Source organism: Phasianus colchicus, chromosome 9 (genome assembly GCF_987193195.1).
Source record: "Phasianus colchicus chromosome 9, bPhaCol1.hap1.1, whole genome shotgun sequence".
NCBI classification, from domain to species: Eukaryota; Metazoa; Chordata; class Aves; order Galliformes; family Phasianidae; genus Phasianus; species Phasianus colchicus.
The window spans coordinates 14,634,030-14,650,779 of NC_143444.1; the positions used below are offsets into that span (position 1 = coordinate 14,634,030).

Below are 16,750 nucleotides of genomic sequence, written 5' to 3' on the forward strand. Positions count from 1 at the left end.
CGCCGCAGCCGCCCCCCGCGGCCCGCCGCCAGCGCAGCGGCCGCCTAGCAACGGGGAGCGAAACGCTCGGGAGCGCTTCAGCCGAAGGTCCTCCCGCGTGGGCGCCGCTGCGGCTGCGAGGGACGCGGGGGATTCGCGTGAAATCCACCATCAGTTTATTAAAGAAGTGCAATGCCAGTTCAGAGCGGACGCTTAAATTAAAAGAACGTTATTGCGTAGTCCAAAGAAACAACTGTCAACCAAATGGTGAAGATCGCATTTAGGCTTTTTTTTTTTTTTTTTTTTTTAGCTTTGCAACCTTCATGTTGGGTATGGATTTGTTACGTTCCACTAAAGCCGACAGTATAATATTATTTTAGCATCCTTTTTGCCACCCCATGGAGGATCGCTCACAAGAAGTTAGAGGTCATCTTTATTGTATGCAGTGAGGGGCAGTGACAGTGCTCAAATAAAGTTTTGCAAATAAAACCATTTGTCTGACATTCTGTGTTGGTTACTAACCAGGTATTTTATAAGCATTTGTTTCTCAGACCAATCAGTTTTCAGGTGTTCATCATGTTTTCCAGTGGACATAAAAATAATTTAATGAAATCATAAAGCTAGGGTACAATACGCTCTCTTAAAATGGTGCCTAGAACACTGACAAAAGTAATGATATCTACTAATGACTAAACCCAAAGAAACTAATGAAAGACATGACATAGTAACCAGACATGGAACATGATAGCCCAAGTAACATCTGACAGTTTTATGGTGGTGTTGTTTTTTTTTCTTCCTGATATTAATTAATCTAATATTACTGCGTATAATCCACGTCTAGGATGCCGAGCACATCTTCTGATGTTCACATAGACCATTTTGATGTAACAGCAGAGAGTACGAAGGCACTCAAAATGCTAAACAACAGCAGGAGTTGGGGACTGGAGTGTTTCCCAGCAGAGCTCTATAAAAGCAGAGAACAAGCATGATAAGCCAAATTCAAAACAGTTCTACTCAATATTGTTACTAAAAACAGGTCAGTTTTTAGAAAATCTTTACCTGTTACACCCTTCTATTATGTAGATACTTCTGACAATAAAAGTCAACAATAAAAGTCGCCATAAATGTTCAGCAAGTGTCAACAATTGTTAATGTGTGCCATTTTTTCCTCATGGAGATATTCACTTTTGTTTCCTATGTACGTCCATGGCAGACACCATTCTGTCAGACTGTCCCTCTGCTGCCATCTGTCACATGGCTATAAAATGTGACAGAATATTTTTGGGAAGGTTCAACCCTCTACTGCCATACCACCAACACTGCCTCCAACATTGAGGGCAAACATAATTAAATAGGAGGCACTACTTTTGGAGCAGCCCTTCCACATGATCACATATTCTAAAATATTAACTCATATATAGGAAATTTGACAGATACTTCACAAATATAAACAATACTTTCATTTTTCTACAATACAAGTATGAAGAAACCAGCAGAAAAAGCTTACCACTTGACTACCCCCTGAAGAAGGTGGTTGCTGCAAACAAACAAATAACAAGTAAGGAAATCTAGAAGAACCACTCTATGTTTCTGAAGACACAGTTTTGTCCATAATCAACAAAATTTTAATAACTTAACCCAGAGCATAGTTTAAGCTATTTAAGAAGGCAGTAGGTTTAGACAGGTAAAGTCTAAACACTTTAGTTACACGTTCTCTTCATCCTGCCTTATACTTGAAAATAAAAAGTGTGGGGGAGGAATAAGTGAAATGTCATTGCAAAATTCAAGAGTCTGGTTTATTAAAAAAATAAAACAAAAACAATAGTAAAGGATTAACAGAGCAGGGCCTACAAAAATCTACTTAGAGAACAGGAATTTAAAATTGGAGGCCAGCAAAATGTAATGGGGCCACAAACCACAATGTAAAGAAAGACAGATTCATACTTAGAATATAACTGATAACTCAAACAGCTTTCCCAAGTTAAAGCCATATTTTTCACAGCAGCTTGTTTAAATATTGTTTAATACAAAGGGAACTAATACACAATGTTATCTGCAGACCAAAGCATTCATAAATTGCTCTATGAACTATCTGTTAGGTTCTTTGTTTATCAAGAAAAGAAGAAGAAAATGCTGTGATGAAAGCTTTCTTACCTGCTTTCCAGAATAAGTGCTTCCTGAGGATCCCTGTAAAGTAATAATAAGAAGCCATTTAGTTCTATTGTAATAGACTCCTCATGAACTGTGTTTGAAGAACACACATTAGTCTTGAAAATGCCCTAGTTTTGTTACTGATTTTCATTTTACATTTTTCCTTGCAGCTTTTTTCAAGTGAATGGTATCATATAAGCACAGCTACCCCTTTTTAAATTCTATTAGCAGTTTCAGAGGATTTGCAAAGCAATGCATCATTCTGGCCAAACTACACAATTTGAAACTGAAATAGTTACCTTGATACTGAAATATATAATTTGTAATAAAATTATCCAATCAAATTTATTCAAATAAGCACAGAGATATCTTTGCTGGAAGGAAGAATGAAAACATCTTCATCCTGAAGTTCAAGTTTAAACAGTATTTTCCAATTTTAATTTATTATCTGTTTTTCTCAGGCATTTAGCATTAACTTTGTGCTCCAGTTCTGCTTGAAGAAAGCTCTAAAAAGGAATCTAACTGGAAAAAAAAAATGAATACTGAAAAGCTAGATATTCTGCAAGAGTCTTAACAAGTCTTCTGGTGAAAGAGTTCTGCTTATTTGAATAAAACTGCCAACACAAAATCTCACAACCTCTGACTTATAAGTAATGCCACCTAATATGGTACACAAAATGTCTCCCCTTTGTGATTCAGGTGGAAGAAAATGTAACAGTTGTGCCCCCTTTTTAATCAACAGGTGGATATATCATATTTTCTATAAGAAAAGCTAACTCTTTTCACCTCCTACCACACAATGACAAGATCTAAATTAAGTGGTTGAAAAGCTTAAAATGAAAATATGAATATACATGTAATAAAGTAGCAACTATTATGACCTTCAAAAAGAAAATACTTTTTTTCCAAGAAAGGCAGAAATACTTACAAAGACAAATGCATATGAAATAATTGAAAAAGTGTTCCCTGAACATAAAGTTTGCTGAATGAATTCGAAGATTGCTGAATTTAAACAGAAATAACTGTTCTGAAGAAATGTCTTATTGAAACTAAAGACCCGATAATCTCATTCTGTAATTACTTAAAAAGAAATTTAGAGAATGACAAAAGAATTCCACTTACAGAGTAAGATGATGACTAAATACTTTTCTTATGCGAAAAAACATAAGGCAAACTTGTCAGGTTTTTACTTACTGGTTTACCATGTTGTCGGCCTCCAGAATATGATGAGCCCTGTAAGAAGAAAATAAAACACCTTTTGTTAAAATACAAAACATTTTATCACCATCTTCAGGCCATTCAGACATGTGCAATACTTAGCACAAACTAATTTGACTGCTGTTTGAACAAAATGTGACTGGGATACTTAAAGCTTCAGCTATCCACTACATCAAAACAACAGCAATATATAATTCTGAATCAAGAAAGCAGTGTTTTGAAACACTGCTTGAAAGAAATGTTTTACACAGAACAGTAATCAACTGATTCTAACCAATTACTTTATTCAACTTGCTTAAACTACTTTAATAAAATTTTTTATATCCATTTACCTCAAAGGCTCAGGAAAACGAATGCAAATTTCAGCATCAAATAACTGACTCAGACAGTAAACAGAAAGCATTAGGATGATGGGAAGAGAATTCACTTACCTGCCCACCATACTGGCTGCTTCCTGAGTAAGAAGATCCCTATTAAGAAGAGGAAAAAAAAACAAAACCAGAGGAAACTTAAGTATTTGCAGAATAACAATGGTTACTCTTTTCTGCTGCACAGAATGAAATATCACAGAAAGACCTTGTGACTGGAGATAACAGCAGGAATGTGAAAAGTGTATTAATCTAAGAAGATGCAATGAATGACTTCTGACATAATTCTTCTATATTGTTGAACAGCTGAAATTAATACATTTGGCAACCACAAAAGATTTGCTAAGACTAGTCTTTGAGAAATATCTGGATGTAAAGCATCCTTCTGGATGGTTCTTTGCAAGGGAAGAAATTCTATTTCATTTGTGAATCTCTGCTAGGTGAGGTGTGCATTCAGAGAACTTTATGTGGATTTTTTTTCCTAATTATTTCAAATAAGCAATGAAGAAGAAAAATGAAATTGGACTATTTTTTAGTATAATGGGATGAAACTTTGGAATCACGGTAATATCAATGGAAAATGTATTCCAATTTCTTATTAGATAGCTAACAAATATGATGGATGCCTATTGGGCCAGTAAAACTTCTCATTCTGTCACAAACTACTAAGTCCACAAAAAGTATATAAGGAGCTGCTTACAGTAAGAGATTTGAATTGCAGCTGAAGATGAGCTAAGTATTATTATTATGGGGAACACACACAAATTTGTATTTTCAAAGCAATATATATTTGTCTGTTTTGCATCATATTTTTGAGTATTAAATCTAAACAAAAGCAAAAATTATTACTAATTAATATGATTGAAAAAATAACACAGAAAATAGATTTTGAATTGCTGCTATAACCATGTGAAACTGAAACATGAAAATGGATGGTTAAATTATCACAAAGTAGCACTGAAAATTGCAATCTATAGAGTCACTTTTCATTAAACTTAATCGATGCTGTTTCATGTCTGTTACTAACATCCCTGCTTTCAGACACCTAGTGAGCATAAATTGACTGACTGAAAAACTTTCTGGCAGTAAATGCACAGCATCATATTTTTCCTTTAATAAGTAACAGGTAGGAAGAACATCTTGAAAGAGGAGTTGCTTGCCTGTCCTCCATACTGACTGCTTCCAGAATAAGATGAACCCTGTAAAAGAAATGTGAAACTCGCACCTTTGGGGATTTTTTTTTTTTTTTTTTTTTGTAAATACTACCTGGCAACAAAAAGCTAGACCTAATTTAAGAAATATTTATGGCACCAATTAACCACAAGAATATTACATAGTCATTAATGGAGGGGCAAATAGCTCTTTAATCAACACATCATATTAATGGTTTATGCAAAGAGATGAACCCTGTGAAATATTATTTCAATAACTTTTTCAAAGTAAGCAGGCTTCTAAAACTACAGTTTTGGCTACTACTAAAATGTTGTTTCCAATAAAGTCAACAGATATTTATAAAAATAATATATAACAAATTTAAAGGGACTGATTTAATAAAAAGCCAGATACACTTTATGGAAAGCATTGTTCCTATTTCCATGGCTAAACTCAATATCCAATTGCTTCTGGGCAAACGTTGCAAAACTGAGCCACTCTTACTTATCTAATCTGTATCAGTGTGAAACAAACAAACAAACAAAATGCTTACCTGTCCACCATGGTAGTTGCTTCCTCCAGAAGAGCCCTGTATTTAATGAAAAATAGCAATAGTTACTTCATATAAAATTCAGTTTCAGGTAGAATAAAACCACAGGAGAACATCTTGACCTAGCGCACCGAGGAAGTTATTTGCACTGGTTACTAGCATACTTTTCTACTTTGCTGATCAAACAAGTCAATGACTTCATTTCAGTTAGTCCTTATTCTTTCATATTGCTTGCAAAGAGAAATAAGCTGACAGTTTATACGCTGTTTTTAACAATTCTAATACTCAGTGGTATACTCATGGCATGTTCTTGCTTGATTTCATAATCTGAGAAAGGGAATAAATTTTGACAGAAGATAACTGAATCATCTTCAAAAATAAATTAGCTTAAATTTCAACAAAGCAGGCATGTTGTTTTATTTTTTAGTATTTACAAAAGTATAGCAAATATAGAATCGTAGCATCCTCAGAGTTGGAAGGGATCTCTGAAAGCCATCTAGTCCAACTTCCATGTACTAAGTGAACAGAAACACGACAATAACTCTAATTTTTTAAACCTGTTGCTCTGCTCCCAGCTGGAAGAACTGTGAGCCAAGGTTTTTAGATTTTAGTTTCACTAGTTCAGTCATACTGCTAATAACCATCAGAATAGTGGTATTACACAGTCACAAAAAACAGAACATGAACCATGAGATATTTGGGAAACAGAGATTCTTCTGAAACATCTGTGGCCTCTCTTACAAGCTAAAATAAATTAAATGCTTTGAAGCAGTTTATAATGCCCGAGTACTTTAAAGAATTGGCACTGGACTATGACTATACTATGACTGGAGAGCATTACTATTTGTTTAATCCAGAATGGGAAAAGGACAATTTATTTCCCATGCTTTTTTCTGAAAGTAAAAATGCATCTGGATAGCCAGTTTTAATACAATATTGCAGTTGAAAGTCACTTACTGTTTTTTTTTTTGTTTTTTGTTGTTGTTGTTGTTGTTGTTTTTAACTTTATCAGGTCCAAAATCTCTCACTTAAGTACAATGCCAAATAACTTTTATCACTTGCATAAATTCATAGAAAAAGTTAATTGAAGAAAGGTATTCTTTAGGAACTTCCTAGTTACATATTACTATGAAAGCTATAGAAAGACAAAGAATACTTACCGGGCTCCCACCAGGACAATAGCATCCACCCTGTATTACACACAAAACAAACAAACTTATTTTCAAGAAATTATATGAACGTAAGAAGTTTTTGAATTAAGTCAAACACTTATTTTGCTACTGCAAGAAAATAAACTTAAAACAGACTCACACTACACCCTCTGAAAATTAGCTTCTTTTTCTTTCTATTGTCCTTTCAGGCAAACTGTGTGCTGATTGATGGTTTTTTGTTTGTTTGTTTTAATTTAGTCCAAATTGTTATTGAAGTTTATAGTAAAAATCACACCAAAATTGCGAGTAAAAAATTCTGAGCAGCACTACTGAAAAATTGTTGGTTATTACCTTCCCCTAAAAGAAGCTAAAGCAGCTGGAATACATCCAGAACTCTTACATGCTACAGATGTTATGGAAAACACTAAAGATTATTTTCAGTGGAGGCCTGCAAGATGATTTCCAATCTGATAAAAATAAGACATGGCTGAGGTTTGCCAATCAGTGTCTCAAATGCAGCATGGATGAAGAGGGTATGAAGATAAAGACAACTGACATTCAGACAGATGGCTACTCTGGGCCTCTGGGATCTCTGACTGACATGTCAGAAGAAAACAGCACACCACTTAGGCTGTGGGCAAGAAGGACAGCAGTGAGGAAAAACGCTTCTTGTGAAGCAAAGCTACAGAAGGTAAACTGAGTGTGCCTGTAATACTAGCAGGGCTGAAAGGTGTTGAGAACATAAAGCATACCTGTCCACCAGATTGGCTGCCTCTGGAAGGTGAGCCCTGGAATTAAAAAAAAACACAAAGAAACAAATTATTTCTGTGTTACCGAATAACATTCTCACTTATTGTAAACTCTGGTCCTTACTCTTTCAAATCACTTCTGTTTAAAAATTATAATAAAAAATTATCATTTGAACAAACATCAGCTTAAGGAAGCATTTCCAGTACAGCAAAGCAGACCCCTATAGCATTCTCTCATATGATGACATTTCACACAGATCTATTCTTCACAATCCTTACTTAATTTTGCTTAAAGCTACTTTGTCTCAGAATGTTGTTTTACTTCCCCCCTGAAAAAAAGTACAGAACAGTCAGTTTTCTTAATGAACTGTTCACCAAAACTGCAAATACTATGAAGGTATAAGTTTTACTTGTCACCTATACTGTCTGCTTCCTGTAGGAGCCATACATAAAGAAACAGGAAAGCATTTGTATTTATTGCACGTTCTTAAATGTATGACCTGTTATTGGAAAATGCAATTTTATTTGTTCTCCGTGGATTTAAACACCACAGGAACTCTTTCTTTAAAGCTATTTTAAAATATTGATTTATTTTTTAAAACTGCTACAGGACAAGAAAGTTTAAATTAAAGGCAGCTTCAGGCAACTGTGCATGGCCCATCTGCAAGTGACTCACTGCTCAGGGCAGATTTGTGTGTTTCATTTTCCTGCATGGGCTGACACAGAAGGTGTCACATTCACCCGTTCTGCATGAACAGTGCTTTGCTTTAAGCCAAGCCTTTACAAAGGACCTTGTTTTTCACAGAAAAGAAGGAAAAGATGAACAACTGAACAACAACCCATATGTAGGAAAAACCAGTTCTCACCTGTCCTCCATACTGGCTGCCACCTGAGGAAGATGGACCCTGACACAAAGAAACCAATTATCTCTATCAAAAGGGCTCTTTGAGAATTTTTGAAAGAAAGGCTACTTTCTTTCTCTGTTGTACAATGAAAGGTTATAGAAAAGCAATCATCCTATTATTTTTTTGTGTTCTATGTGAATTAGGGCCTGTCTGTAATGTATGAATCTTCTATAACACTGATAGCACTTAGTGCTCATGAGCTGTTATTATTCTATACATAGTTGCATTTTGGGGGAAGTTACTTGACTGAAAATTTTTATCTTCTAATTCCCTTTCCAATAAATCTGACAAGAAATATTTGCAGAAGCCAAGGGCCAGTTTGATGGGGATTTTGCTATATGAAAGGCTATACCACAAGAAAACATTAGGATCCCACTCAATCCTCTTTCACCCCATAAAAGCATAGAACACCTTCCCCTAACAATACTTAACCTTCCCCTCTGTTCCCTTTCTGAGGCACATCGCTTCTCTGATGCCAGCTCTGAGAGAAGTGAGTTATTTCATTGGTTGATGTAGAGGAGAAATATAACCCACTTCCAGCCGCTCCTTACTATTAGAGAGCTAAGGAACCACAACAGTAGCAGAAGACAAGTAGGTTCAAAATGAGGAGAGTAAGTCAGAAGGTAGAACAAGGCTAAAAATATATTTAAGGTGATACAAGGAAGTACTGGCCCATCACAGTTTTTGTATTTCTCACCTGTCCTCCATACTGGCTGCCTCCCGAGTAAGGTGAACCCTGAACATCAACAAAAAAGAAACTGAAACTTCTTTTTACCCATACCATGGGGCTTTAAACATTTTTCATCAGCCTCATGAAGTACTAATTTATTTCAGAAAGATGTGACACGTTACCCCAAGGAACTGTATTCACACATAATTTTATGACCTAGTTCTGCAACTGAGTCAACCACATGATTTACTCTCTATTCTTTCTTAATCTTAAATATGGTCTTCATCTAAACTTGTTTTGTTTAATCACAGTAGGAACCCCAATGCTACAATAAAGATTTACTTAAGACTAATATACATTAAGTTAAGGTAGACAGGTGGGTAGACAATCAATGCACTGAAGTTACGCAAAGGTAAAAAATATTTAAGGGGACTATTAATGCTTACTTGTCCACCATAATGGCTGCTTCCATAAGATGGTGATCCCTGGAAAAATATTAAAAATCTTTTTTTTTTCTATTTCACATGGCATAGATGATTGATGGATATCATAAGCAAAAATATCAGTATTTTGTTATTTCATTGTGGGGCTTTTTTTGTAATCTTCACAGAATAAACTTTGCATTTTGTCTTCCTTGACTACACTACAGAGAATACATCACTATAAGGATTTCCCAACATTAAACTGAGATATTTATCTTGATAACGTTTTACTCCGTAAGATTAAAATATTGGTAAAATACATATCATACAGAAATATTGAAAGTAAGAGCTTACTTGTCCACCATATTGACTAGCTCCAGAAGAATACGACTCCTGTAAAAAAATGCCAAAGACATGAGTTATCTGCTGTAGGATTTCTTAAATTAAAACATGATTCTCAACAGGAGCAAGGTAGCAAGACAAGAGTGAAGACAACTAGCAAGACTTTCAGCATACTTTAATTACTAGATTTTGAGGCTTATGCTATCACTTCAGGAAACACTGAATTGCCAATTCATACTGTTTGTTACTCTTTTATTTTAAGAGCTTCTGTTTTCCTTGATAACTGTACAATACAATGTCATTGTAATCCTGACAGCACTTTTTCTATTGCTATGCAGCCATAATAAGGAGACTTCACTGTCTTTGTAAATATCATGATGAAAGTTATTTTCTGTCTTGCTGCTCCAGATTCCCGATTTCTCTCAAAGAGAAACAAAAAAAAAAAATTATTTGTATGTCTAGCACATGCCCCTACATATGCCTCTGAGACAAGTGCTAATCTGATGAAAGATAATCTACTGGAGAAAAATCACATATCCGAATGAAATTCTATCTGCAGATGCGTAGAGTAAAACAAAATATTATTCAGCCTAAATCAAGTTTCTTTGCCACCAAACCAAATAGCATGGCTCCACAAACAAGCCTTTTTGCCCAGAAATGTGTTGTTTGCTGTGTTTTAGGCTTTTTTTTTTTCCATGAATCAAATTCTTTATTTCTGGTAAATCACCATATGTCACTGTTAATTATCAAGCTCAGTATTATCGTCACCTCTTCCATGTCACTGTGCTTGTAATTTTGAGTCAGAGATTCAAGTAGTACACTTTAGTCATCAGCCGGGATTCTTCATGGTACTTAAACACTTCTGCCATAGTCTCATTCCCTCTATGCCTTAGCTTCAGGACTTTCTACCCTACACTGAAAGCTGCCATACCAGCTTCCACAGAAGCTGTTATTCAAATGGCCAGTACTTGCCAGTCCTAAAAAGTATTGGGGCAGAGAACATGGTAACATGAAGAAGTGCTTACCCGTTCATTCTGACGGTTGTAAGATGGCGAGGTGGAATCCTGTAAAATATTAGAATGCAGATATTTCAGGGCAAATACTTCAATTTTGTCTAGTAGAAGGTGATGAAAACTACTGCTTTATCTGTGTGACTTATTGGGACAGTTAAATTTGGAGGCTGTAGGATAAGCAGCATTCCTTCAAGATCTGTCATTGCTCACTTCTGGAAGAGTGGCATTTATTTATCTGGAAACCTGGATGTCAACGCCAAAGCTAGCCAGAAAGGATTGGCTAATTAAGGGATCTCTGAAAATCAAATCAAGTAATTTTATTGACACCTCAGACAGCAAGAAATCTCCTTGAAGAGGAAAGAATGGATTTATCTTTCCTTTTTCTTAATGAAAGAAAGTTGGCTTGAGATCTAAAATGCTGCATATCCATTCATTATTTACCACATCTGTCGTCTTTTTTTTTGTATGAACTATAGTAAGCAAGTTCCACAAAAATAAAGGCAACTACTTGACATATCAAACTCAATGACAAATTTCATTAACTGAGTTTTTGTTCTTCAAACAATGTTCCCACATCAAAACCAAAACTCTTTCAAAATGGCAGGCTGGCTCTTCTTTCAAAACGATTACTTACATAGCTACTGTAACGGCTTCCTCCAGAATAAGATGTGTCCTGAGAAAAATAAATCAGTTATTTTTCCTTAATTAAGTTTTTTGAAGGAAGACTTCTTGAAGGACAGTAGTATATACATCTTTCTAATACATCTAGAATTTTATGCACCCCTATCCACCAGAATGGCTGCTTCCACAGTCCTTTCAGAATGGAAAAATCAGTAATTTTACTTCAAAGAATCTGACTGGAGGACAGGTAGCTTGTGTCTTTCAGTTTAAAATTAGTGAACATGCTAAAAAACAACATACTCGCAAAAGTCTTTTAATATCCATTCTTGCAGAGTTGTATTTTGAGTACTGCTGCTTTTCCACAAGATCTGTTAAGCTCACTAAGAAAAGAGACAGTTTTGTACATCATGTTAAGCACTTATCAGTAATGTGTACTTAATAAGGAATCCTTAGTGTGCAAAATGGCTTTTCAACTGCACTGTAAAGAAGATACTAAAGGACAACATTCTGAGATAAACTGCAACATACATGTCAGGGAGATCTAAGATCTATATTAAGTACACATAAGCCACTTTTCCCTGCTGAGGTACTGGGAACGGTCTGGATCAGGAGTGCAACTTTGACACAAAATTCCTGATAGTCTCTAGTTGCTACAATTTTGGTTGCATCAGGAAGAGTACTCAGAGGCAATTAATTGGATGCCATTCAGATAAAATTAAATTTCAACACATTCTCTAGGGTTGCCTTCCAATAGTAAATTGACATTTGGTTCACTGGATCAGATCTAACTTCCTGAAACATGTGAACATCAGTTTGTGAGCAATCACTGTTTCACTCTGTAGACCCGTTCCCATAAATCTGCAGTACTTGTTGATACATAGCCACTATGTTCCCTTGTTTCTTATATACAAACCCTGATTCAGAACTAACATCTGAAGATGGCCAAGTCAGTATAAAAATGCCTCAGACTCAACCATAGAAAAATCTGTTCCATAGAAAACAAATCCCACCATCAATAATATGAAGGGTGTAGAACACAGATGAGTTAGAATTACTTCCTGACTTTAGATATATACACATTCTTCCTTCTTGCAAGAAAGCATAAGGCTAGTCTTATTTATCACACAGCATTAATTTTGTATGGTACACTCACGTAGCTGAGTCTAATCTGGCTTTATATCAACTAGCTGTCTGAAAATAATGTCACAGATTTCAGTGCTAGGTACAGAAAGATCCAAGTGCTTTTTCTCCTTTAAGTGCCATGCATATGAAGCCAGTAATGTACTGGTGTAACTTTCCAAACCATGAGGAACAGAACAGATTCTTAAACAGGTCTCTCCTGCAAAAGAGTTCTCATTTGTATGAGGAGGTTAATATTAAGAAATCGCTGACTTATGAAATGCTAAACTCTTTCTTGCAATGAATGACCTAAGAGGAATACAAACAAAAGACATGATTTGACATGATTTCGAAGAAGGCAGTAGTACTGATTCCCTAAGAAAATCATTATATTGACATGTACCTGTGTTTCTGCCAAACATTTTTCAAAGACTTCTGCCTGAATGAATACTATTTCAGATCTAAAGAGAAGCTGAGATGCAAAAATGTCTTGTGTATATATTTTATAGTAACTAAAGTGGGTTATTATTTTTTTTTTTTTAGAAGTGCATGACTATTCAGTACTAACTCTTTTTAATCTCTCTAGCTATCATACTGACAAAACAAACACAGGGTACCCTTAAAAGGCTGTTCAATACTGCTTACATTTGAAGAGGAATTACTTCTGAGTGAGGAAGATGATCCACTCTGTAGGGGAGGAGAAAAATAAAACAACAACAACAAAAAAGTAAATTAGCCCTTGTCTTTGATCAAACAAAAAATGAAACAAAACCTCAGAATGCCTCTTCTGTGTTCCTTTAAAGAAAGAACTTGACAATCTGAACTTGAGTTACACTTAAATTTCACTTTCAGTAACTTGCCAAGATAGCCAATAGTCTTTGTGGCCTGTAAGACTAAATCACAAAGAATTGTTTCGTATCTACCCATGACTGATTACCTAGAAAATAAGAATTCTACCCAAAGTGTGGAAATGCCCTTTATATACATCAGTTTGATTGACCACATACTACTTGCTTTGAAAAGCATATATTGCTGTACTTAACAGACTTCAAATACTCTAAATGAAAATCATTACCACCTTTCTTTAAAATATTAAGTTATTTATTTTGGAGAAGGTATATACATTTCTATAAATACTTTATAGCAGTAGACAGCCATTTTTCAGAGAATACATCATGCTGTCAGCTGTGGACATCTGAAATCTCGGCATAATAAGAAACAAATCCTATCATGTCAGTAATGCAGATTGTTACCAAAGGAATAATGAATATAAATTTGTACATTCAAATAGATAACTGAATAACTTAGAAATAAATAGGCCTACAGATAATTTTCCAAATCATATAAACATTCTCTTACACATATATGTATGTATGAAAAAAATTACAATAAACAAATTACACTTACAGAACTTGCACCAGAGCAATCACATCCACCCTGTAAAGAATGCAGAAAATATTTTAAGTTCTCAAGAACAGTACCGAATTGTAACCAGAGTCCATTTTAAGTGAACTGCAAATCCAGTTATGCAAACGATAAAGTTACATACATATCTGCTCAAGTGTTTCTAGAACATAATCTATTTTTATTCTCTGCAACTTTTCCTGCACTTATTACTCTGATGGGGTAAAACTTCCTAATTTTATCTTCAAATTTGTTATCTACGATCATCACCTTATGAACTGTACTCATCAAAAAGGCAAATAAAAAAGTTTGAGTGCTACAGAAAAATTGTTGGTTATTACCTTCCCCTAAAAGAAGCTAAAGCAGCTGGAATACATCCAGAACTCTTACATGCTACAGATGTTATGGAAAACACTAAAGATTATTTTCAGTGGAGGCCTGCAAGATGATTTCCAATCTGATAAAAATAAGACATGGCTGAGGTTTGCCAATCAGTGTCTCAAATGCAGCATGGATGAAGAGGGTATGAAGATAAAGACAACTGACATTCAGACAGATGGCTACTCTGGGCCTCTGGGATCTCTGACCGACATGTCAGAAGAAAACAGCACACCACTTAGGCTGTGGGCAAGAAGGACAGCAGTGAGGAAAAACGCTTCTTGTGAAGCAAAGCTACAGAAGGTAAACTGAGCGTGCCTGTAATACTAGCAGGGCTGAATGGTGTTGAGAACATAAAGCATACCTGTCCACCAGATTGGCTGCCTCTGGAAGGTGAACCCTGTAAAATGATTATATTTTCATTTATATGATCATCTTTAAGTATGACTTGCCTGTTTGACCAAAATGTATTGTCTTTTACTCTACAAACTGTGTTTGAAATGATCTATAAGATTATGAATCTAATCTTGTCTTCAGAAAAAAAAAATAGAATAAAAACTTGGGCATTATCAATTCTTCAATATTTTCTTGAAACATGTACTGGGGGAGATTAAAAAAAAAGAAAAGAAAAATTTCCCACCTGCCCACCATATTGGTTGGTTCCTGATGAGAATGAGCCCTGAAAAAAATAAAAATCATTTACTTTCTATGTTAAAGATACACATTATAAATAATATTTATTATTTTCATTTGTTTCTTAACATCAGAACATCATTTATTCCACGTTAGCATTTTGAACACTCTGCTTACACTTGGTTGTATACATAAAGCTATACAAGGAAGAAGTATTTAAACACACACAAAAAAATATTCCTCATTAAAAAATTTTCTGTAATGCAGAACAGTCTTTTTGTATGTGTGTGCAACAGATACTTCAAGTGAAAAATACAGAATGTTAGTATTTACCTGTCCACCAGAATAGCCACCACCTTGAGAAGATAATCCCTGAAAAAATAGACACTATTTATTTCTGTTTATAATGGCTTCTAGAAAACAAGACTGTGTTGCTGAATAGTTGTATACACATTTTTATAAAATAGTTTGTTTTTCATAAAATTTATCATTTCTTTTCACAAGACATGATTACAGATGTCATGAGAAATTCTAGAAGTAGACAAGTAGGCATAATTTACTCGTCAGGATCACTTTTAATAGAACAGCCACTTGGGAAGGGAACTGCAAATAATGAATAAAATAGATGCTTACATGTCCACCTGACTGGCTGCCTCCAGGGGAATAAAAATCCTGGAAAAATGTATTGAAAGTACATGAAAAAAAACCAAGACTTCCTTTCTTTTGTATTATGGAAAGATCACTATGGAAGCTGAATGTTCTTTCTTATGTCTCCACATTCCTTAATTTTCTTTCATGGACTGTTCAAGAAAAAGAAAAATTTCTTTCTGCATAGAACAGCACATGCCTCTTTGTCCTTGTTGATAAATGGTCTTTTGGTGAAAAGATATTTTTGGTACAATGACTAGCAAGTTCTTGTACATCCATCAAAATAATTTCCCAGTCACTATATTCTCATATGAATTAATAAAATGAGTGCCAAGTAAAAATGGGAGGAAAATGTAAGTCCTCATAAAACAGCATAAAGCACAAGAAAGCACAGGGTTTTGCACAGAATAAATGCTGGTCATGCTACAGTATGGAAGCCTTTTGCAGCAAGACCATGAGCAAAAATGCACAGGAACCTGAACAAGTAAATTGTGGCATAGTGTTTGTAATGGTGAGACTGAGATTCAAGAGTACGCCTCAGCCATCAGCTGGGATTTTTCGTAGTGCTTAGCCACTTCAGCCCTAACTTCATTCCCTCTGTGCCTTAGTTTGAGGACTTTCTGTCTGAAGACTGCCATACCAGCTTCTACACAAGCTGTTATTCAAGTGGCCAGTACTCGCCAGTCCTAAAAAGCACTGGGGCAGAGAACATGGTAACATGAAGAAGTGCTTACCCGTTCACTCTGACGGTTGTAAGATGGTGAGGTAGAATCCTGTAAAATATTAGAATGCAGATATTTCAGGGCAAATACTTCAATTTTGTTTAAGTAGAAGGTGATGAAAACTACTGCTTTATTTGTGTGACTTCTTGGGACAGTTAAATTTGGAGGCTGTAGCATCAGCAGCATTCTTTCAGTCTGTTCAATTCTGGGAGTGGCATTTATTTTTTCTCAGTTAGATATTCAATATAGAGTAATAAAGGAATGATAAAACTCTTATTATAATCCATATTATTTCCCCTAAGAGGGCTCTAAGATAAAACAGTAGTACTTTAGAAAATGTCTTGGATTGTAAGACCTCAGTGATAGATACCAATGTTTCTATATCTTAGTTTCTTTCATACGCCTTTTGGCCCTGTACAGTAATACATTTTAGCATTGCTGAATATCCACAAGTAAATTATGATTAAAGAAACTGTTGTGGAATTAATAATAATTACAACTGTAATGCACAACTGAATTTATAAAAAACCCATGAAGAACCATTTTCTACTAACC

General features: G+C 35.1%; 1 protein-coding gene across 18 annotated transcripts in view; it reads right to left on the minus strand.

Annotated features, from left to right (window-relative positions):
- Window positions 1-132: 132 nt before the first annotated feature.
- Window positions 133-16,750, minus strand: part of LOC116243516 (uncharacterized) — a 54,700-nt gene continuing 38,082 nt past the window's right edge. For 14 of the 18 annotated variants that reach the window (XM_090146268.1, XM_090146258.1, XM_090146260.1 and 11 more), the window contains 22 exons: window positions 16,208-16,246; window positions 15,459-15,497; window positions 15,159-15,197; window positions 14,833-14,871; window positions 14,557-14,592; window positions 13,818-13,847; window positions 13,056-13,097; window positions 11,305-11,343; window positions 10,683-10,721; window positions 9,670-9,708; window positions 9,340-9,378; window positions 8,921-8,959; window positions 8,185-8,223; window positions 7,322-7,357; window positions 6,579-6,608; window positions 5,422-5,457; window positions 4,877-4,915; window positions 3,780-3,818; window positions 3,325-3,363; window positions 2,134-2,166; window positions 1,487-1,516; window positions 133-943 (listed from right to left, as the gene is read on the minus strand). In XM_090146268.1, the coding sequence (XP_090002394.1) occupies window positions 845-943; window positions 1,487-1,516; window positions 2,134-2,166; window positions 3,325-3,363; window positions 3,780-3,818; window positions 4,877-4,915; window positions 5,422-5,457; window positions 6,579-6,608; window positions 7,322-7,357; window positions 8,185-8,223; window positions 8,921-8,959; window positions 9,340-9,378; window positions 9,670-9,708; window positions 10,683-10,721; window positions 11,305-11,343; window positions 13,056-13,097; window positions 13,818-13,847; window positions 14,557-14,592; window positions 14,833-14,871; window positions 15,159-15,197; window positions 15,459-15,497; window positions 16,208-16,246 (879 nt within the window). In that variant the 3' untranslated portion in view covers window positions 133-844. The remainder of the gene's footprint in view (window positions 944-1,486; window positions 1,517-2,133; window positions 2,167-3,324; window positions 3,364-3,779; window positions 3,819-4,876; window positions 4,916-5,421; window positions 5,458-6,578; window positions 6,609-7,321; window positions 7,358-8,184; window positions 8,224-8,920; window positions 8,960-9,339; window positions 9,379-9,669; window positions 9,709-10,682; window positions 10,722-11,304; window positions 11,344-13,055; window positions 13,098-13,817; window positions 13,848-14,556; window positions 14,593-14,832; window positions 14,872-15,158; window positions 15,198-15,458; window positions 15,498-16,207; window positions 16,247-16,750) is intronic. The other 4 variants (XM_090146266.1, XM_090146265.1, XM_090146264.1 and 1 more) reach the window with 4 other exon arrangements.